Here is a 24,559-nt window from a genome sequence, read left to right on the forward strand (position 1 = left end):
TCCTCTTAAACAAATACTATTCTGATTTTCGCAATTCAGCAGTCCTATGCTTCTCTGAAACCTGGTTAAATGAATCAATTGAAAATAGCAGCCTGAACATTCCAGGATTTCAAATTGAGCGATCAGACAGCATTCCAGAAACATCTGGTAAAAAGAAAGGAGGAGGCTTATGCCTATATATTAATTCAACCTGGTGTCAAGATTTTAACATAATTTACAAATTCTGTGACAACAATTTAGAGACTCTAATTATCAACTGCAAACCTTACTATTAGCCTCGTGAATTTTCCTCATTTCTTCTAATTGCTGTTTATGTCCCACCACAAGCCTGTGTAAACGAGGCATTACGAACTCTAGCTGACCAAATCATGGAGGCTGAAGCCAAACACCCTGATTCACTGGCCATTGTTTTGGGAGATCTAAACAAGGCAAACTTAAGGAAAGAACTACCAAAATACTTTCAGCATGTCAATTGTCCCACCAGAGGCAAGAATACTCTAGACCACTGCTACACAACACTAAAAGATGCCTATCGGTCTTTACCACGTGCAGCTGTAGGACACTCTGATCATTGCATGATTCACCTTGTACCTGCTTACAGGCAAAGACTTAAAGCCATAAAACCAATAATTAAATCAGTGAAAACCTGGACGGAGGAATCAGAATTAAAGCTACAGGCATGTTTTGACTGCACTGATTGGAATATTTTTAAAGATACCTCTGCAGACCTGGATGAACTCACAGATACTGTAACATCATATGTCAGCTTCTGTGAAGACCTATGTGTACCTACAAGGAACTTGCGAATACACAGTAATAACAAACCTTGGTTTACACCTAAACTTAAGCAGCTACGACATTCCAAAGAGGAAGCCTACAGAAAAGGTGATAAAATGCTGTACAATCAGGCCAGAAATGCACTAACAAGGAGATAAGAGCAGCAAAAGAAGCTACTCTGAAAAGCTAAAGAATCAATTTTCAGCAAATGAACCAGCAAACATGTGGAAAACTCTTAAAAATATCACGGCTATGGCAAACCTCCTTCCCAGGCTGAAGGTAATCAACAACTGGCAGATGACCTGAATGAGTTTTACTGCAGGTTTGAAAGGAAACTACAGCCACCTATCTCCACAACCCCCATCTCAGACACACCAACAACAGCCAAGCCTCCTACAACTGACCCCATTTCATTGGGTTCACAACCCCTAGTGATCACAGAAAAGGAAGTGCAGGACCTATTTCACAGACAAAAGCCAGGAAAAGCTCCAGGCCCAGACAAGATAACTCCTTCTTGCTTAAAAGTCTGTGCTGACCAATTGGCCCCCATCTTCACCCATATTTTCAATAAATCACTAGAGATGTGCTATGTTCCTTCTTGCTTCAAACCTCTACCATCATCCAAGTGCGAAGAAGCCCACCATCAAGGAACTGAATGACTACAGACCAGTTGCTCTAACATCTGTAGTCATGAAAACCTTTGAAAGGCTAGTGCTTTCCTACCTGAAAACCATCACGAATCCGCTGTTAGACCCCTTGCAATTTGCATACCGAGCAAATAGATCAACAGATGATGCTGTTAATATGGCTCTGCACTACATCCTACAACATCTTGAGTCTCCAAAGACCTATGCAAGGGTCCTTTTTGTAGACTTTAGTTCAGCATTCAATACCATCATTCCAGACATTCTTCTAACTAAGCTAAACCAGCTACAGGTACGGGAACAGACTTGTAAGTGGATCACAAGCTTCCTAACAAACAGGAAGCAGCAGGTGAAGCTAAGCAAGATCACATCAAATACCTGTACAATTAGCACAGGGGGCCCCCAAGGCTGTGTGCTCTCCCCACTTCTCTTCTCTCTGTATACCAATGACTGCATCTCCAATGATCCATTTGTTAAGCTACTGAAGTTCGCAGATGACACAACAGTGATTGGTCTCATTCGAGACAATGAGGAATGCGCATATAGGGGAGAGGTCGAACGACTAGCCTTGTGGTGCAACCAAAACAATCTGGAACTGAACACACTCAAAACCGTAGAAATGGTGGTAGACTTTAGGAAAAACCCTTCCATACTTCCACCTCTCACAATACTTGACAACACAGTATCAACAGTAGAAACCTTCAAATTTCTGGGTTCTATCATATCGCAAGATCTCAAATGGACAGCTAACATCAAAAACATCATTAAAAAAGGACAACAAAGAATGTTCTTTCTGGGCCAACTCAGAAAGCTCAAACTGCCCAAGGAGCTGCTGATCCAATTCTACAGAGGAATGATTGAGTCTGTCATTTGCACCTCTATAACTGTCTGGTTCGGTTCTGCAACCCAACAAGAAAAACACAGACTTCAGAGGATAATTAGAACTGCAGAAAAAATAATTGCTACCAACCTGCCTTCCATTGAGGACCTGTATACTGCACGAATCAAGAAGAGGGCCGTGAAAATATTTGCAGATCCCTCGCATCCTGGACATAAACTGTTTCAACTCCTACCCTCAAAAGGACAACTAGACACAAGAACAGTTTTTCCCGAAGGCCATCACTCTGCTAAACAAATAATTCCCTCAACACTGTCAGACTATTTACTGAATCTGCACTACTATTAATCGTTTCATAGTTCCCATCACCAATCTCTTTCCACTTATGACTGTATGACTATAACTTGTTGCTGGCAATCCTTATGATTTATATTGATATATTGATCATCAGTTGTGTTGTAAATGTTGTACCTTGATGAACGTATCTTTTCTTTTATGTACACTGAGAGCATATGCACCAAGACAAATTCCTTGTGTGTCCAATCACACTTGGCCAATAAAATTCTATTCTATTCTATTCTATGATGTTACTGTCATAGCCAGAATTGTGTGAATTGTCTCTGACATATTATAGAGGGGCTTTAAGCATTATGGCTGCATCATGTCAAAAAATAGTTGTGAAAATAATGTCTCAGTGTTAGTTATTTTCTTGTAAATTTTATAGTTAAGTAAAGAGATGCACCAAATTTAGGAAAATAAAAAACAGCCTTTTCCTCTCTCGCTCACCTTTATGATCTACATTTCTCCATGTGTTTACCACAACTGCCGTCTAATCTGTGTTGACCCATATTTTCTTACTTTAATATATAGGCTTCCAAGGGTATACACAACCTCGGTTTTTGCATTTGGCAACATGGCAATGTTTCAAAACCACTAATCCTCAGAGGATTCTTTACGATGCTGTATAGCTGTGATTTAGCTATGTGATGACTTGTGGTCAATGTTTTCTACCCTTGTTCTAAATAGGAAAATAATATTGCCATATTTCAAAGGGCACCTGAAATAACTCCTGAAATAGAAAAGTGTGTTTTACAGAAAGTAAAGAACTGATTTTTGCTTTTTTCTATGTGGCCATACGTTTTTCAGATTTATTTATCAGACTATGTGATGAACTGTGCTCAACTATGAAACCAACTAATTGCCTATGGATTCTCCGAGGCCAAAATAATTTTTAAAATGCAAATATAGATACAGATTAACAGAGTTGAAAGGGACCTTGTAGGTCATCAAGGTCCAATGACCTATTGCCTAAGTTTTTTGAAAAGGCTGGCATGAATATAATAAACTTAACATTCTGTACTATTTTTAATATATTTTAAAATATAATATATATTAATACTGCCCCAAAGTAACAATGATGCATACCTTTCCGCAGAAGGTATTCAGCCACCAAAGCTGCTACATGAACATAGCACATTGCTGCCTAGATTATGAATAGAAATAAAAGACAATTATGATAAATTCAGGATTGTAAGGATTAAGTAATGGAAGAGGAAAATAAAACTAAGCTATTTATTTGTACAGGAACTTATTTCAGGAAAAAAAATAACTATTTCCACAGATAAGAGTAGACTGTTCTTCAAAGGCATGTATATAGATAATGCAACTTTCTCGTTAAATTGAAATGAAGTTTCTCACATTTTTAACTTTCTTGCTGTTAAAAAAAGATCTAATTACTTCAACTTTCAAAAAAATTATGAAACAGTTCTACGAGATCACATTAAGGTACTTTCTTCTTGCTTACCTCTGAAAAATCTCCATTTTTAACATGAATTTTTGCCATGCTATCCAACCATGTTTTCCTCAGCTCAGGAGTACTAGCGTAAGACTTTGCCAGACTATACTGAAGATCCACTAGCATTTCTGGATCATTCTCATGTTCCTTCATTTGTGCAGTGGCCATTAGGACTGTACGGATGCGTTTTGTCAGATCTTTTACATCAGAAGGAAAGGTAGTGTGCTATAATTGAAATAACATGATAAATGATGTGAGCACAAACAAGGGCCACAAAAGATGAGTAAGCTGCAAAGTATACATCCAATATAGATAGAAGTCAGCTTTAGGCATTTGCCTGAATGCACAAAATGAAAAGCAAAGGAAAGTTGGGTGCAAATGCTAACTCCACTCCATACTCTTTTCAACTTCCATGTGTTAAGTTGTACTCTGAAGAAAACAACTCTTTGCATGATTCAGAACTTTGCAGTTATTAGAAATTCAAATCATGCAGATATTCTAAATACATTTAAGGAACTTCATGTAAAGCTTCTCTTTGACTTGTTAGCTAACATGTGGATTTCACAGTTTATACAGACTCCTGCAGTAAATAATAGAGTTGTATGTTCATTTACTATTATGCTGGGTTGTAAAGTTATAAATTAGTTCACAAACTTCTGTCAGAGTTACAGACAGTCAGGCATTTGCAGCACTGAAGTTTTCAGCCAACAGCCCACATTCAATATCAGACTTCAAGGAATGAGACTGTGAAAGGTAAAGGACGATAAAATGGCACCTTGACAAGAACAAATTTATCATTGAATTTTCTCACTGTTTGGAGGTATTTAAGGCTACAAATGTCAAAGATTAACTTTGTCAATATGGTAAATTTCTCTCAGTAGGATTGAATTTCCATATGGAAAATAGTTTTGTTGGAGACCACAGAATGTAGTAAAACTGACTGTACTACTGACATAATTCCGACAGACATATCGTACTTGATATAAACAAATCTTACATTTCTAGATGTCTTATTGTGTTCCTTCTCCTCAATTACAAGAAGCTTACCTAACCACCTGGATAAAGGGGAATAAACTTCCAATAGTAGTTTGCAAGTTCCATCACATTATATGGTATTACTCGAGTAATGTCAATTGACAAATTCTACATTCCACATTTTACAAACCTTAATATATTTATCACTGTTTGCACAGTTATTAATAATGGAAAGAGACTGCTGAAATCTGGTTCCTCCAATTCCAGCAACATCTGCGATCAGCTGACTCACAGAAATGATAACCTATTAAGATGCAAAATCACAACTTTGGTTACATATCAATATCCAAAATTCAAGAATTTGTAAATTATCTTACAATTTCAGCTTGAAAGCATACAGTATAATTTAAATTAGCAATCATAATTGTCAATATAAATACTGTGTTTAAAGCAATTTCAGCCAACAGCAATTGCTTTCAAAGCAATATTCATACCAGAAATTAGGGCATTTATTTTTTTTCCTGCCATTTAACACTTATTTTTGCAGATGTCATTGCCACATTATCAAGACATATCAAATCTTACTGAAATTACATTGTTATAATTTGAAGACAGAATTTAAAAATGGATAAAGTAAATCGATTTTCCAAATGATATACAAGAAATTAAAAATATACATGAAGTAAAGCTAACTAAGATCCTAACCTCCTGAATATATCTGACCATGAACTCTGTATGCCAAATATCAAACTTGGGTATAATAATGAAATATCATAATGCAAGGCATCCCTTCCCTTCTCCAAAAAACCTCTGCAGTCTTGCAAAAGAAATTGTGTGATCACTAAAACATCAAGTAAGATAGTCTATGCCAGGGGTAGTCAACCTTTTTATACCTGTCGCCCACTTTTGTATCTCTGTTAGTAGTAAAATTTTCTAACCGCCCACCGGTTCCCACCAATACACAGTAATGCACCATGTATCGTCGTCTGCACATGCCTCTCACGATCGTGGATTGGGTTTGGAGGGGGGCACCAGCTACCAGCCCTGCTTGTCTGTTATAGCTGGGTGGTGTGGGGGGAGATGCGCGTGCTATTCTGGGACAAGGCTCTTTTGTTTCCAGTAGCACTATAGCGCCATTTAGTTTTAGTTATGTAACATGAACTAAACTTATGCGCGTGCAATACAAATAGTATATTTTCAGAAATTTAAATTGTCACGGGGAATTTTATGAAAACCTAATGAAAATGTTTTTAAATAATGCTATGAATTTTTTTTAAAAAGTCAATTAAATTAAAAAAAAAGGAAAGTGCTTCAGTATTGGACAAAACCCCTACCGCCCACCATGAAAGCTGGAACACCCACTAGCTGGAACGCCCGGTAGGGACCAGGTGACTACCACTGGTCTATGCTATACCATATAAAATCTATTCTGCAAACTGTCAGTTATCAAACTAAGTATCAAAATTCTCCCAAAATTTTTACAAAGAATGACGTATATATAAAACTTAATGCTTGATTAATAATGATTATCTTTCAATATTTGTTGTACATTACAACAAAGCAACATCTGGTGGAAAGTGTGTCTGTTTTCATGTATAGGTATGCATGCTCATAATCTATGCATTATCTCCATTTGTTGTACATATTTTAGCAAAGATAAACTCTCAGTTTAAAATCTTCAGAAATTTAAAGATAAAGTCTAATTGTTTTTTTTATGAAACAAGTGAAACAACAAAGTATACCAACCTGTAAATGTGTCCTTACAAATGATCTCTTTTTAGTATAATCAAAATTATTCTTCATTAAGAAGTAAAGGAGTTGGGAAGCTTCAGTTCGAATTGAACTTAGTTTGGAATTGCAGCACTTCAAAATTTCACAGCATAGTGAAGAACACATATCGGCTCGCCCTTCATAAAATGTAGAAGGGAACTGTAGAGCAAAAAAAACATTTATTCTGTTAAAACCAATTTAATAAAACTAGGATGAAATAAAATCTTAATCCAAATAACATTTTTTATATTTCTAAATGCTCTTTCATCTTTACTAAAGTTGAGCAAAATAAAAATAATGTGGAACATTAAACAGAAGAGAAATTAATTAGCAATAGCAATTAGCATTTAGGCCTATATGTCATCCCATGGCACCTTGCAGCAATCTCTGGGTGATTTATAATGTAGTATTTGCACACTAGCCCCAACAATCTGGATCAAGTTATTCTGCTATCTAAAAGACAGACCTTGGCATTTGAATCAGAGGTATCATTCGATTTAACATGTAGATCTATGATATGGGGGAAAGCATTTAACTGATTCCTAACAGTTAGAGAAATAAATAAAAAGTGAAACCATACAGCAATATAATATACACTATCAAGGAAATAAAATTAAAACTACTTACCTTAAAAATTAATGTCCTTAAAGCATTGAAAACATTTTTTAAAGCTATTTCGGACTGATTTTTTTGTAGAAAGCAAATGTATACATCAAATACTTTTTTCATCAGAGGATTATGGCCATCATCCTTCAGCAACTGATTCTTAAAATTAAGAAAATGTGTATTTTGGAAAAAAAAAATTACATTAAGGCATCAGTATATAGATCCGCTAATCAATTATCTTCACAAAGATCTGCATACAAAACAATTCAGAAATTCTTAATTACTATCATAAGCCAAATTTGCAATAACATGATATTAACAATAGACTCATATATTAAGTAACATTTTCAAAAAGTCTATTTTTAACTAGATCCAGAGAAGTGTACAGAAGGTCCTTGACTTACAACCAAAATTGAGAGCAGAACCTCTGTTGCTAAACAGTGCAGTTGTTAAATGAATCATGCCTGATTTTGCCACCTTTTTGCTATTATTGTTAAGTGGGCTTCTCTCGTTGGCTTTGCTTGTAGGAAGCCTCCCGGGCAGGTTTCAAAAGGCAATCCCATGATTTTAGGATACTGAGGCCATTGCAAAGCACACAGATTATGATCATGGGACCGTAGGAATGCTGCAGTGGTTATAAATGCAAGGATTGCGAGTTGTAAGTAACTTTTTTCACCGTTGTCATTACTTCAAATAGTTATTAAACAAATTGTTGTAAGTCACGGACTACCTGTACCTCGGCTTTTGTGTATCCAATATTAGCTTGGATTTGTCTATTTGAATAGCAATTTGACTTGCTATGTGCCAGTGGACATAGCAAACTTTTTTTTTCTCAAAGCAATTACTAATGGTAATTCTATTAATAAATAGAAGTGTTGATTACCATATTAATTGCTAAAACTTCAGTTAATGAATAGTGTGACTTTTATCAAATTTCTGAGGGAGAGGGAAGTAGAACAGCCTTTAAATTATTACACAGTATAATATAGAAACCCAACCTTTAGTAATACCAACAAGGAAGCCTAAACACAATTGTAAAAGAAAATTCTGGAGCAGGAATATTTCTATCTGTAAAATAGTACTGTTAGACACTGTTTTATCAATATTAGTACACAATTGTACATATCTAAAACATACCTTAAATGCCACTGTGAACAAAGATAAAGTATTCAGAATCGTAAGACCCACTTCAGTGGCAATGTTGGCTTCAAGTAAGGATTGGTGAAGAACATCTGCTTCTGAATGGCCATAACCTGCATAAATTTGAAGTAGCTTTTATCTGGATCAATTTTATTTCAATTAATCAAGTAGTATTCATGTTACAGAATAATAGAGCTGGAGATATAGATAGCAACATTAACAAGATAATGCGTGTAATATAATGCAAGTAACATCCATTTACTTTGATTTCCTTATTTACAGGGAACAATGTATTTATAATTCCCTAAAAGTAATGATAACTGTTAATATTTCTATATTACTTTGTGTTTTGTATCTATCAGAAAATGTTCTCAAAAATTATGAGAAACACTCAAATAGTCCTGTAGCTGTATTTCTAAATCTGTGGCTTATCTTTTCTTTTTTATTTAATTAGAAAATGAAGAGTGGATAAGAGTTGAAGATTTAATGTTTGTTTATATAGAAAAATCTTTATGCTGCTTACAGCATAATTTTTAGACACATAAAAACAATCACCTTTAGAAGACAGTTTAATTTTATTAAATTAAATTTATTAGTATTATTAAAAGGCCTCTGACAGCAAATAATTTTACTTCAAATCTCCAAATATATTTAATTCTATTGAAGATGAAATGAAAGAAGGAAGGAAGGAATGTCATAGCACTGAAACAAGCAGAGCCTCCTTGACTGGGTTGTTTTATTTTATTTATGGGACTCACTTAGAAATTGAATGGCAACAGAATTTGAGCAATTCTGACCTGGTTTCATGCCTAAACTGCTAATGATCAAAAATTACCTTGTTTTTTTAGATAGTTAAAGTTATTGCCTTCTATGTAAAACAAAGCAATTTATGAAATGAGTAAACTTTTGATTAATTAGCTTGTAATTCCTATATTACAAATTCAATAGACCAAATCAATTCATTCGTAGATTTATTTACTCATTACTGCACTTGAACTTAATGGCCATAGAATTTATTTACTTTATTAAGATGTTAAAATAAACAAGTATAATATAAGATAGATTAACAACACAGTTTATTCAATTAATATAAACATATGCACATAAAAATAAATCAAGAGAAAATGCGATTCTTCAAGCTGACAAACACAAAAAGTAAGCCATTTTATGAGCCATGTGGTTACATTTGGCATTTTTAAAGAGAATCGGACACAATGAGGTTCTGGATTCTGGACTAGTCACAGAGTTGCTTCCATAGGATCCATCTAAAAACAAAAATATGGGATTGCTTCTGTCTGCATTTTTCCCTTTTAGGAACAGAAAAACAGCAGTGGAGGCTTCGGAATTAAAAAAAACCCAGCAGTGAAGTTTATTCCTACTTGATATTATTACAGGCATTGTGCATGAAACTTTCGTTCAACGAAAACTATGGTTTGATGATATCCATACTATATGAAAAATTGCAGCTTGGATTGTTTAAAAAAGGAAACGATAAAGAACCTAAACTAAAATGAAATAAATGCATTAATTTCAAATACAAATATTAATGAAACCTGAAGCCTTTTTTCTAGGTATTATGGACAAACCAATAGAAAAACAGTATATAACGCTATTTCTTAACATGGTGACTGCTGAAAGGATTGCTTATGCCAAGGAAAAGGGTGGATTTTAAAATTGACTGAATTAGCAGAGATGGGGAAATTAACTGCTTTGATTAAAGAAAATGGATTAGACAAGTTTATAAGAGACTGGAAGCCATTTCTGGACTTCCTACGTGTTAAATAAAATAACAGATGGTTAACAGAGGGATTTGAAGATTAGTTTTACCTTTGGGATTACCTGTTGACTGTTTTGGTTTATATATATATATATATATAGTTATCAGATATAGGGATTGATGCAATTATTAGACAAATGAAACTCCACATCAGGGATATTTATGAAATATAGCATTTTTGTTAAGGACCTGTTATGTAAGGGGAGGAGAAACTTTTAGCTTTTTTATTCATATTTCAGAATTCATCTGAGGTGGATTTTTTTTATGTTTAACGTAAGAAAGATTTGGGGGGATGGGATTGGTACACATAGTGTTTTGCTCTTGCTGTCGGATGTTTTTTTCTTTGTTTTGTATTTTTGTATTTTGCATTTTATCTTTGGAGATATGTCAAAAGAAATAAATACATTAACAAAAATAGATGAGTTATATGTTTGCGAAACTAAAACAAGGAAGGATGTCAATGTAACGTATAAATCTAAGTGTATAAGTTATTATGAAAGAATAGGCCATTGAGACATATAAATGAATATTTATTGTAAGATTAATTTGTAATGTCATTAAAGAGCATGATAAAAGGATGAGCTTGAATTGTAGAATATTTTGTTCAAAAACAGTGTTGAAAATTGATTGCTGAATATGGTCAGAGCAGTATACAGCAATAATTATGCATATGCGAGAATAATTAGAATGCTTACCAAACAGTTAAAAATGATCTCCCTTTAGTGGTTTATATCTATGGCTAAGTGTTTAAGGATGCCTATAATGATAGTAGGATGTGAATATATATGTTTGTACAGAGATGCTTCTGCATTATTGGCTGTAAACCAGAACAATTTGCAGTGAAAGTTAGAAGATTGTAAGATACAACAAGAACAATCAGAAAATTAATGTATCAAAAGAAAAGGCTGCTTGACAGAGAAAATGAGGTGAATAACATAGCAAGTCATATATCATGGCACAAAATCAGATGAATTGTGTATTTTGCTAAAATCTGTATACCACTAAAAGTCTCTTCTCTGTATGTAACCTTTAATTAGTTGAAACTCTGCATCATTAGGCAATAATTTTGAAGCACAGAACCTCAAATGGTACTTAACGAACACATCCAAAATCCAGAACCCATTACTCCTGTCAAACTGAAATCTTAATGATATTCAGAACAATTACATTTGCAAACTTCTGGTGGCTGCCACAGTCACCTGATTGTGATATCTAACACATCCTTGCAGCTTTTCACAAACAAAATCAGTGAGGATGCCAGCAGAAAGATGGAAATTTCTCCTGCAAGAATGGAACAACTCACCGCAGGACAATTCGAAAAATACAGAAGTTAGATTAATTTCAGTGGAACCATGGGGATTAATAATAAAATATCAATCCAAAAATGCAAGAGCTACAATAATGTTGATGAAAATGTGATCACCAATAATAAAAATAACTGAATGAAATGATTAATATAGCATTGAATTGTCCCGCAGTGAGTAATCCTAGACCAGAGGTGTCACACCTGCTTGCATCGTGGGCTGTATCGTGACACATTGAGATGTTTTTTGCCTTGGCGGAGCCAGGATGGGCGTGGCCTGCGCGGGCTGTATCCAGCCCATGGCGATCAGTTTGACAGGCCTGTCCTAGACCCTCTCTCACATTCACTGGGTTTTCTGTTTCTGTTTAGGGAAGGGAAGGAAATATCTCTGAAAGGATGACCCAATAGGCTTTGGGTTGTCTAGTGATTACTAAAGACGGGAAAATTAGGAAATTTTAAGACATAAATTCTAGTAGAGAACATCTGTTGCAAAGAAAAAAACAATATAAAAAGAATATTTGTAGCTCAAGGTTGAAATGAGAGGTCCTTGGTGCTCTCTGAGCTTGCTTGTTTTCTTGCAAAGATTGGTAACTGATGGTGTTACCTAGTTTTGGTAATGAAACCCTTGAAGAAACAACCAAGTTCAAAGAACATCAAGGACCCCTCAAAATAAAAATTATTTTAAAATATCTCTGTATAAGAATATGCTTCTGCCTTTATTTTATATATACATACACATGTGTGTGTGTGTGTTTGTGTGTGTGTGTTAGAATTGGCTATGAAAGGAAAACCAAAAAGTTCAGTTGAATTAAGAGGAAATGGCATATTGGTGCACAGAGAGTAACAAATAGAGGTCAAAAATCCTTCTCGCGGTTTTGGTGCTTAGGATAGATGCTGTGTTCCAGCCTCCTGTGCTCTGGTCCAATGCCTGGTCATCAGAGTCTCAGGGGCTATCACTTTCTGGTTGCTGTTGTCAAATGCATGGTCAGTCTATAATAAAATTCCACTCATCCACAACCCTACCATTGGTGAAAGGGCTGACCTTGCATGTATTAGTGATACCTGATTGGGCATGAAAAGGAGACCTCCCTTGTTAGAAATTTAGGAGCAGTAGTGTCATGTGACAGAGAGTAGTAGCATCCAGGAGAACTGGTCTCCAGATAGCTGTAAGTGACATCCTGTTTCTGAAGTTAGGCTCCAGGATCGGATTAAGACTGCTGCTATCATACTAGTTTCCCTCCTACATAGCAGCTCCCTACCTGAGCTGCTTGATGCAACAGCCAGGTTGACAATGGAGTTCCCAAATGTAAGGCACACGGGAATTTCAACTTGGCCCATATTATCAAAAATCTGACTCGCAGCAGGCTCACATACAAGACCTCTTTTTTGTCTCAGGACGGTGGCGAACTATGTGAAAGTGGTGGATGTTACTGTTGTGACCCAGACCCAAGTAGGTAGCAACAAATTCAGTCCATGATAAAATAAACTTTATTCGAACAGCTGGGAATTACTTCATTCCCAGCATCGTTCAACTCAAAAGAAATGGAGGCCTCCCAAACACAAATGCGTCAGTTATCATAAACCTGAGTCCAATTAGGTAAACTGCCAAAGGCCGTTCCTGATAAATGTCCAGAAGTCACCAAACACGAAGCAGAGGACGCAGCTACAACGTTGTTTTCCAGCAAGCTGAAACACTGGTGCTGGTTGTTATTAAGCCTTATGGGAGGGGCCAATCATCTCTTGGCCCTACTCCCAAGTTGTCCTCTCTGCTTGAATTGCTCTTGCTTTTTGGCAGCTCTTCTCATGCGTGCATTAGGAACAGGCTCCTCCAGTTCCTCTTCCTCACTATTATCAGTCTCTGGAGGCTCTGGAGTCCGCAACTCATTCTCCGATTGCCCTGGCCTCACCTCAGCCTCATCGCTGTCTGACTCCGTTGTCAGCACTGTAGGCTGCTGACGGACCACAACAGTTACTATCATCTATGGTCTGATTACTCCCTATTGATCTTGAATTTCTTTCCAGCAGCACCCCACCACTGGGAGGAATGATCTATTCAATCAGACTATCCCAGGTGTCTAACGGATGTAGTTGGGTTTCAGAGGAACATTTGGGTTGTTTCTCAGCATCAGGTACGCGGTTCACTTGGGGCCTTAGTCTTTGCCTGGAACAAGAGTATGACAAAGGCCCTCAAATAGATCACATGTGTAAGAACTCTGTGCAAAGGTATCCTGGAGTGCCCCCTGGTTTTCAGAAACATTCTGGATGACGAAGCTGCATAAGAAATCCTTAGAATGCCCTTGGAGGTAACAAAGAGTGAACTCAACTAAATATAGTAAAAACCTTTGTTAAGGCTGATAAAGGCAGCAAAACATAATTATTTGTCCATCCTTATTTCATCTGCAAAAAAACCTCTGATGGTTTTGTTTAAAGCGACCCGATTCCTCTTGGCCAAGGAGAAACCAGGGAACATCTAAGAGATATTGTGAGGATTATTCCAGGAATTTGTTGGATAAACTTGTTTGGCTTTTCTCACAGCAAGAATCTGGCTGTCTCAAGTCAAAGTCCTATGGAGTTGACTGAAGCATTGTTCGGTTACTTGGGAAGAGTTGGCCTGATGAGTTTTAAGACTATGAGTTCAGCTGCCTGTACTTTAGATCTATGTCATTTCTGGTTGATTATGTTTTGGGGCGGTTCTCTTCTTTCAAGATTGGTTCCAGCTGGTGTTGGTGACATTTTTTAAAAACTTTTGAATTTTAATAATTTTAATTGGGGTATTTTATGAATTTTATGGGTCAAATTTGACGGTTTTAAATTTTCGGCCATTTATAGAATATGTTATTTTAATTTTTGTTTTAATTTGTATATTGTACTGTTTTTTAATCTGGCTGTATATTGTACTGTTTTTTAATCTGAGTCCTTCGGGAGAAGGGCGGTATAAAAATCTAAATAATAAATAAATAAATAATAAATCAGGGACAGATCTAGCCATAGGGTTTTAAAGACGAGATAGGACAACCATTTTTCTAAAATGAGCAGAGGGTTGGATTAGAAGCTCTCCAAGGTCCTTTCCAATGCTGTTATTCTGTTACTCTTTGCAGGTTACCACAGGGCTCAATTGTCTTGCCTTCATTTTCAAATCTACATGAAACTTCCAGTGAGATTCTGATGTACCATTCCCTTAGGCAAATTAAATGAGGTCTGAACTTGGTTGTTTGCTTACAGATGTTTTAGGATAGTCATTGCTATTGGCACAGCAGATGTTACCTAGATGGGTAATGAAATGTCAATAAGCAAATAACCAAACTCAGAAGGCACCAAGGACTCTACAATTCAAACCTGAGCAACTTACATTCTCTTCTGTTGCAACTCAGTGAAGCCACTGAGTTTATTTCCCAATGTTTGGAAGTTGTGAGGGTCTGAATGAGGAGGCTGCAGCTCAATCAAGGCAGGGATAAATAGCTATAGGCTTTGAAGCCTCCTGCATCCATAGATTTTTCATCTTTTTTTTTTTAATGAGGTGGTAGCATTCCCACTGACTCTGTGCAATTTAGGGAATTCTCTTAGATGCATGACTCCTGTGAGGAGCAAATGGCAGCTGTGGCTAGGAAGATCTTTGCCCTGATCAATCTTGTGTGTCAATTGTGGCCAAATGGCCCAGAATGCAGTGGTGTGGTCAGTTTGGGATGTTGTATAGTACATTATTGCAATATCTCTTCTCTATGACCTGAACTGGATCCCAGTTATGTTCTGGTTGCAATTCAAGTGCTGTGTATAAAGACCTGAATGGCATAGTGTTGAGTTATTTGAGGGATCACCTGCCTCCAATTGTTTCTGCTAATCCTCCCAGAACTGACAGAATAGGCATTTCTCCTGTACGCTGCTAAGAGAGTCCAAAGCAATGGCTTGTTAACTTCATCTGATTGGCCTGAGACAGAGTTGAATTTGTTTAAACACACCTCCTCTTCCTGTTTAGCTCCAGTTTATTAACTCAGTCGGCCATAGAGAGCTCCATTGCTCCATTGCTTTTGACTCTTTTATCAGCTCATAGGACTTCAATAAATTAGGAAAAATTCTTAAAAAAAGTTTTAAAGTGCCCAATTGTTTTTTCTTGATTGCTGGGAGCCGGAGTGGCAAGGAAAGAGGCTCGCGCTTCACGCGCAGCCCAGCGCCGCTCAGCTGAGCCGCCCAAAGGCCGGCGGCCATTTTTTTCACACTCCAAGCCTCTCAAGCCTTGTGGAATCGCCGGATTGAGGAACGGACATCGCTGGACCTCACCAAACTGTAAGTGGAGCCCAGCGGAGCACAGGAGAAGCCGTGGTGTCGGCTTCGCGCCTGCAGGGGTGGAGAAAAAGATCCGTGGTGTCGGAGGCTAGTTCCCCCTGCCAACGCTGCAGTAAAAAGGGCGCTATAGGAGCAGTGGTGCCTGCTTCGCGCCATCTGGGGACCCCCCCCCAAAGCAACCCCCCAGGCAGCCTTTGAATGCTTTGAATCCAGCTGTGGTGTCAGCTTGGTGCTAACTGGCCCTTATTGTTTGATCTTATTCCAGGATTCTCAGATCAGGGCCACTATATTATTTGGGCATATATTCCAAGGCCTCTGATAACCACTAGGCCTCATTTCCAAGATGGCGGATCGCAGCAGATCTCCTTCCCGGGCTTCTGCCTCGCCCTCCCAAGGACACCTTACTAGCGTGGCTCCTCCCCCTCACAAGAGCAGATCCAAATCAAGGGCTTCTGCCACCAAATCCAAGTCTTCTACTTCTCTCCAAACCTCTGCTGCTGCAGAGAGAGATGCCTCCAGAAGACAACGGGCCTTGGATAGGCAATTTGATAAAGCAAAACAAAAATTAGCAGAGGAAGGCAGGGAAACTTCTGTTCCACTAACTGAAGATTCTCCTCTATTAAATCAGCCTGGATGGTCTCCCACTATCCCTAGTGGTTCAGGAGAAAACCAGGAAACAATTTGTACAGTTTTTGGAGATTCTTCTAGAGCCATGCCTGAGCCCCCACATCAGGCACCTTCTGCCACCTTCACTCCCACAGCAGCGGGAGTCTCCCACAGAGAGGACAGTAATCCTGCCATTTCTCAGGATATCGTCATCTTATCATGCAAACCATTTCTCAAGGCATTGACAATGCCTTCACTCAGAGAGGTTTCCCAGCTCCATCTCCTTGGGCAGCTCTGACCAAAGACCCCATTCTGATAGCCACCCACCCAGACTATGCGCGCTGCACACGCTCTCCAACCCCTTCACACCATAGTGAGGACTCCTTTTTGGGGGAGGAAGACATAGCAGAGTATAATCTGTCTGAAGACGAAGAGTCTGCCCCAGACAAACCTGCTCCCACCGGCCTTTTTCGCCATGAGCTTTTCTACACATTACTACACAAGGCAAAAGTTACGGCCAACATGGGGGTTGCCTTACGCCAATCTGAGGGAGCTTCAGATCCGTCAGACCCCAACAAATTCCTCTTTACTGAACCAGTCTCAGAGCAACGGGTAATTCCTTCACCCAAGCTCTTCTTGGACACCATCCAACATCAATGGGGTCACCCTGGTGCCATTCCTTCTCCTAGTGGCTCAGACAAAAAGATGTACATGACGGATCAAGATCTTGAGGACCTCCTCAAGGTTCCTACCGTAGACACCCCAATTGCCACTTTGGCTTCTTCCTCCAACATTATACCTTCAGATGCAGCAGAAGGTCTCCGAACGGAGGACCGCAGAGCGGAACTCTCCACCCGCAAAACCCATCAAGCGGCTGCCTGGGCTATCAGATCTGCCACAGCAGCCTCATTCTTTGCTAGAACCTCTTTGATATGGCTCAGACAAATGCAGGAGAGGATTCCTCAGATTTATGTCCTCAGATTACATCAGGACATAAATAAATTGATAGCGGCTGCTGAATACACTGCGGATGCCACCCTTAATTCTGCAAAATTTGCATCCCGAGCCCTTGCCTCCAGCATCACCTCCAGGAGGCTGTTATGGCTCAGACAATGGCAAGCCGACATGAAGACCAAATGGCGGTTAGCGGCTGCCCCATTTAAGGGTGGATCTCTCTTTGGTGAAGCCCTAGACCCTATTTTAGTTGAGGGAAAAGACAAACGTAAGATCCTTCCCTCGTCTCTAGGCGTTCAGATAGACGTCCTTCTCTTCCTTACCGCAGACAGCCTTTTCGCACCCAGGATCCCGGGTTCCAATCCCCGGCCTATCAACGTTCCTTCCAACCTCCCCCTGACAGGTTTCAGGACAGACAGTCCTTTCGTGACAGGACCAGGCAATCCCAGACCAGACGTCCCTACCGTGGATCCGGCTTCCGACCTTATCGCAGGAATAAATGACTATCCCGGCCAGGATCCCATCGGTGGTCGTCTCACCAAGTTCGTCCCTACCTGGTCCCACACGACAACCGATGCCTGGGTACTGCAAACCATCACCCTTGGTCTCTCCCTCGAATTCAACTCAAATCCTCCGAGGAGATTCATCCAATGCCAGATTCCCAAAGAACCCACCAAGAGGGCTCAAATGGAAGACGAGATTCAACACCTGTTGTCCATCAGTGCCATAGAACCGGTTCCCACGCCTCACCAGGGGACCGGCTTCTATTCAATTCTTTTCCTAGTGGACAAAAAAATCAGGCGGCACCAGAGCCATCTTAGACCTGAAGCAACTGAACCTTCACATCAAATATCGCAGATTCAAGATGCACTCCCTCAATTCAATCTTAGGAAGCATCAGAAGAGGACTATCTAACATCCATCGACCTCAAGGAGGCCTATCTACATGTACCCATCAGACCAGCCCACAGACGCTTTCTCAGGTTCAGTTATGCCGGAGCCCATTTTCAATACAGGGCCCTGCCCTTTGGTCTATCTTCCGCTCCTCGTACCTTCACCAAGTTTCTGGATGCTGTGGCGGCCCCCCTTCGCACAATTCCAGTAAGAATGCAATGTTACCTGGACGATATATTGATTCTGTCGTCTTCCGCCCAGCAGGCGTTACGGGACTTACAGGTAACAATTCAATCCCTACAGGATCACGGCTTTTCGGTCAACAAAGCAAAGAGCCATCTAGTGCCTACGACCGAAATTGTCCATCTGGGAGCAAGAATCAACACCAGATCCTGCCAGGTGTTTCTTTCCCGAGACCATCTCCTCAACATGAGAGACACGACAAAAAAGGTAAAGGCACTCAAGAGCGTTCCACTTTCACTGCTCTCACAGTTATTGGGAAAGATGGTCTCTTGTCTGTCGATCGTGCCCTGGGCACGTCTTCACTCACGACCCCTACAATGGCTTCTTCTCCCACACCAAAGAACAGGCAACAGCCATACCGAAATCAGAATTCCTCTGCCCCCAAAGGTCAGAAAGTCTCTACAGTGGTGGCTGTCTCCAGCCCTGACAAAGGGCTGCTCATTCCAGGAACATTGCCGTCTCGTCCTCACCACGGATGCAAGCCTCTACGGCTGGGGTGCCCACCTATCAGACCAGGTAACTCAGGGTCGCTGGTCCCCCAACGACCTCAAGAACGACATCAACTGGTTGGAAATGAGAGCTGCACATCTAGCTCTCAGGTACTTCCAAGCGCAGCTATCAAACCATCATGTGCTACTGCTGACGGACAACACTACCACAAAGGCCCATGTGAACCGTCAAGGAGGCACCCGATCCCGCATATTGATGAAAGAGGCTGCAGCCATAGGCCTGTGGGCAGAAAAACATCTTCTCTCACTACAGGCAGCCCACATATCCGGAGTCGCCAACACACAAGCGGATTGGCTGGGCAGGGCGACCATCGGTCAATCAGAGTGGCAACTGCATCTGGATCTGTTTCTCACAATCACGATCAAATTCGGGCAACCCATAGTAGACCTCTTTGCCAGCCCGACCAACAAACAACTTCCAAGGTTCTTCTCCAGGTTCCAAACCCCAGGAGCAGAAGGAACAGATGCCCTCGATGTCAGTGGCCCGGGGCCTTCTTTATGCCTTCCCCGACTCCCCTTCTGCCAAGGGTCATACGAAGATCTTGGAACAGAAGGCAGAAGTTCTCCTCATAGCCCCTTACTGGCCTCGGCGGAGTTGGTTTGCGGATCTGGTGAGCCTGTCCATCAATCCACCTTGGCGAATTCCACGGATCAGATTTCTCTACGCCAAGGAGCCATTCTCCACCCAGAGCCTCAATATTACCAACTAGCCGTCTGGCACTTGACAGGGAGATTCTAAGGAAAGAAAAGCATTCCATGGGGGTCATCTCCACCCTTCTGGCTTCTAGACGCCCATCCACAACGCGTATTTACGAGGCCACATGGTCATCATTCCATCGCTGGTGTCTTAGGCAGCGAATAGAACCTACTTCTGCCTCCATCAGACATATCCTGCAATTCCTCCAGGACGGATTGGACAAGGGTTTAGCCACCAACACCATCCGCCGGCAGGTTGCAGCTCTTGCCACTGTTTTATTCTGTGACGGGACCTCCACACTTTCTCAACACCCCCGTATCTGACGTTTTCTGAGGGGAGCTTACAATCTGCGACCGCCTCCGGTACACAGATACCCTACCTGGGACCTAACCCTTGTCCTTCAGAAGCTTACGTCTTCCCCTTTTGAACCCTTGAGCTCCTCCAGTCTCAAGCTCTTAACCTTTAAAGTTGCCTTTCTCATAGCCATAACCTCAGCCTGCAGGATCTCCGAGATCGCTGCCCTTTCGGTTAGGAAGGACTTATGCATTTTTCACTCTAACCGGGTCATTCTCCGATTAGACCCTACCTTTCTCCCTAAAATAAACACAAGTTTTCATAGGTCTCAAGAAGTCATCTTACCGGATTTTTGTCCTCATCCCAAGCATCCATCGGGCGTCGATGGCACACGCTGGACGTAAGAAGGGCCCTGCGTATTTACCTCAACAGAACAGCTCCTTTCAGAAAGACAGAATCCCTATTTGTTTCCTTTCAACTAAGGGCTCTGGGCACCAAAGTCTCCCCATCCACCATAGGCAGGTGGATAAAGGCCTGTATTTCCATGGCCTCGACCAGCAGAAACACCATCTTCCAGGCCGCATCACTGCACACTCCACCCATGGCGCCACCACAACTGCCTGGGCCACCCAGGCCTCTATCTTGGACATTTGCAGAGCAGCCACGTGGGCCTCTCCTTCGCCATTTATTAAAAACTACAAGATGGACCAATTTGCCTCAGCCGAGGCCTCATTCGGACGGAGGGTCCTGCAGCGAGTTCTTCCTGTTGCTGAGTCTTCCTAATCTTTCCTTTCCCGCCCTAGGGATATTTTGCTTGGGTATATCCCATTGCTTTGGACTCTCTTAGCAGCGTACAGGAGAAGGAACATTGGCTTACCTGAAGGTTCCTTCTATGTACGCTGCGTGAGAGTCCAACCCCTCCCTATTTCACTTCTTGTTTTTGTCTATATACAGGAGGCCGGAGGTTATAGTTCCGTTTTTTTCCAGTTTTCAAATTGAGTTCGTCTTCTCCAATACCGCTTCTTCGTTAATAAACTGGAGCTAAACAGGAAGAGGAGGTGTGTTCAAACAAATTCAACTCAGTCTCAGGCCAATCAGATGAAGTTAACAACCCATTGCTTTGGACTCTCATGCAGCGTACATAGAAGGAACCTTCAGGTAAGCCAATGTTCCGCTCCAACTCCCTTGATTAAAGGAGACTCATCTAACGCAGGGGTCTCCAACCCCAGGCCATGTCCCACTACCGGGTATTGAGCCTTTCGGAACTGGGCTGCGGAAGTGGTGGAGGATGCGCCCCCAAATGGAGTTGTACATGCTTAACTGCCACTTGCACAGCCTCTCTCTGCCAGTATGCAAAGCTGAAAAGGTTAGGGAACTCTGATCTAACAGGATCCAGCAAATGTGTTTTATTTGCTATTGTGTCTGCTCTATGGAATATCATTCCACTCAGAAATAACGTTGACCACTACAAAGAGTATATTCATATGATTTGATCACATAGAAAGAATGATCAAATTGCAAAAGAAATGTATGAATGGATTGAGAGGAAGAAGAAACCCTCAAAGCAATGTCATTAAGAAGTTGAAGAATAAAAGCAGTTACACAGAAATAGTAAAGCAAAGATAAGAACAGACAAATATGAAAAAAATCTATCAATTTTAAGCCATTTTTAACTATGTTTCCTTTTCTTTTTCTACACCCTGACCTTTAATTTCTATTATTTTCTATTTCTTCCTCTTTTTTATATTCTGCTCAATGCTGTGCACTCTAAAAGGGAATAATGTAACCGAAATATATGATTTATATTTGTGTGCATCTATGTGTATATGCTCTCATCGTCGTCGTCATCATCATTTTAGCCATTGTCTATCTACTGCAGGATGAAGGCCTCTTCTGCATGTTTCCAACCAATACAGTATGTGTATATATACATATATTATTTCAGCAAGGTACCTGATCTTAATATTTTATTTTAGTCAGAAATTTTAATTAAAACTAAAACTAAACTTTTAGGTTTAGAAAAAAATGTAAAAGTTATTTTTAATACATTTTAATTGAGAAGTTTGAATAATAAAAGCAGTATACAGACATAGTGAAAGTGAGGATAGTTTACAAGAATAGATAGATATGGAAAAATCTAGCAAATAGTCTTGATATAAACCACTTTAAATTTGGTTTCCTTTTCTTTTTCTAAACCCTGGGCTTTAATTTCTTTCATTTATTATTTCTTACTGTTTTTAATGCTCTTGCTCAGTGCTGTATACCCTAAAAATGAATATGACCCTAAAAATGAATATATGAGTGTATAAGTTTGGGCGTCTATGTGTATATATACATGTGTTATTTCAGCAAGCTGCCTGTTCTTAATTTGATACTTTCTGTTATTAAAAAAAATGTCTACTGAATGCTCTTCTTACTAATAAAATTGAAGTATTTCCAGAGATGATTATTTCAAGCCGTTCCAACAAAATCTGACTGTAACCTCATTTTCTTACCATTGTCTACAGAAATTCCAAGCAAACTTGATATTTTTCTCACACTGAAAACACAGAAAAAGTCACTTAATTACTGTGTGCTTCTTCAAACTAAATCATGGACTTTACATTTTCATAGTATTTTCAAACTATTGCAAAAGGTTTCTCTTAAACTCTATGTCAAAACATGGTCACATAATCAAATAAGCACATTTCCCCATTTTAAGAGGACTCAGGACAAACTGCAAACTGACACAATTCCCAACAGCATTGGACACAACAAAAAGCTTTTAAGGTAAACACCACAGAATGTAAATACATAATGTTCAAGTCTGTAAAGAGTATTTTTGATATGTATGTGTGTATGTATGTCAACCATGTTTAACATTGTGTTTGCATTTGGTGTTACTGCTGTCCAGTGAGCAGATTCATGTTTTGGTTTGACCTAGAAAACTAAAGTCCATGACATGCTCTGGTGTGGGTTTTGACCTGCCCCTGATGTTGTGGTACCAGATGAGATTTCAGCTGTTATGATGTCATGGAACTTACTGTGGCTAAATGAGAGAGAGTTATCCAGGCTGCTCAGCTGCTGTAATCTGGCATGCATCATCCCTGTTCTGTTACGGGAAACAGGCAATGTCTGAGATTTTCGATCATGAACTATGGGTCCCAACCCCTCCTGGTTCCTGCAAGATGAGTGAAATTGGACAGAAGCAAAAGTTAAACATGTTGCACTGCAGCATGAGAGGGAGAGAGTTAGTTAAGCAGCTCAAGCAAAAAAATCCACTAGAGAATGAAAATACAAAGTAGCTTCTTGTGTTTTCAGTTAATGTTCATGTGATCTAGCCAGCCAAAGCAATTATATATGGCCCACACTATATAGAGAAGGTGCCCAATATAATTAAATTCCCAACTGAAAATGTTGGATGGTCTTCTAAAATTTTTAAATGTTGGATGGTTTTCAGATAGTCAGCCACAGTAGTCTTTCAAACCAGACTCAGTCAACAAAGATTAACTGTTTGACCAGTTGGTCCTGAGCTGTTTTGCATTGATTAGCAGAAATAAGTATTTTGCAAGCATTGTAGGAGGTTGTTTTAAGTTAAAATAATATACAAGTTAAAATATATTGTGGGTCATACACATTTGTGAAAAAAAAGTTAAAGGAAAGTCAACAGGTGTTTAATAAGCACACATGCAATTAAAGCAGAATTATGTGAAAAATGCTAACACCTATATCTTACCAGGCAGGAAGGGAGTAGAGCCATATATTTTGTTAAACTTGCCAGCAATCAAATGAAGGAAATAAGAAAATGATCTGAGTTAGCAATCAGTACAGACTAACCTCCTAGTGTGTACCACCACCAGAGCTGACAAGAAACGAAAACCAATACCAGAATTACACACTTCTCTGTTACTTTTAACTATAGGGCGTGTAAATATCGCATGCAATTTCTTTGCTAATACATTCCTTTGGTGCATTTCAATGTGTAGAGTTAATATTTGTTTGTGAATTTTTTTTCAACCCCACAAAATCAGAAACATGCATGTTTTTAATTTTAATTTCAATATTATCACATGCTGTCTGGATGATATATTTTCTGTGCAATAGCCATTATTGTAATTAAATAAACTGATTTTTTCCTTTTTGCATTACCAGAACAAATCAAGGAAAAGAATTCACAGAAATTATCATTATATTTTAATACAGATAGTCCTTGACTTACAACCATAATTGAGCCCGAAATATAGGTTAAGTGAGACATTTGTTAAGTGAGTTTTGTCCCATTTTACAACCTTTCTTGTCATAGTTGTTAAGTTAATCACTGCAGTTGAGAAGTTAGTAACTCGGTTATTAAGTAATTCTGGCTTCCCCATTGATTTTGCTTGTCACAAGAGCGCAAAAGGGGATCATGTGACCTCAGGACATTGCAACCGTCATAAGCATAAACCAATTGCCAAGCATCTGAATTTTGGTCACATGAT

At 39.5% G+C, this 24,559-nt stretch overlaps 1 protein-coding gene across 4 annotated transcripts in view; it reads right to left on the reverse strand.

Moving 5' to 3' along the window:
- DOCK9 (dedicator of cytokinesis 9) overlaps positions 1-24,559 on the reverse strand; it is a 134,570-nt gene that overhangs the window by 13,230 nt on the left and 96,781 nt on the right. For 3 of the 4 annotated variants that reach the window (XM_058184564.1, XM_058184563.1, XM_058184561.1), the window contains 7 exons: positions 23,126-23,262; positions 8,543-8,658; positions 7,427-7,564; positions 6,776-6,958; positions 5,220-5,333; positions 4,064-4,279; positions 3,685-3,742 (listed from right to left, as the gene is read on the reverse strand). In XM_058184564.1, the coding sequence (XP_058040547.1) occupies positions 3,685-3,742; positions 4,064-4,279; positions 5,220-5,333; positions 6,776-6,958; positions 7,427-7,564; positions 8,543-8,658; positions 23,126-23,262 (962 nt within the window). Of the gene's footprint in view, positions 1-3,684; positions 3,743-4,063; positions 4,280-5,219; positions 5,334-6,775; positions 6,959-7,426; positions 7,565-8,542; positions 8,659-22,597; positions 22,642-23,125; positions 23,263-24,559 lie in introns of all 4 variants that reach the window. The other variant, XM_058184565.1, reaches the window with a different exon arrangement.

The sequence above is a fragment of the Ahaetulla prasina genome, chromosome 5 (assembly GCF_028640845.1).
Source record: "Ahaetulla prasina isolate Xishuangbanna chromosome 5, ASM2864084v1, whole genome shotgun sequence".
NCBI lineage: Eukaryota > Metazoa > Chordata > Lepidosauria > Squamata > Colubridae > Ahaetulla > Ahaetulla prasina.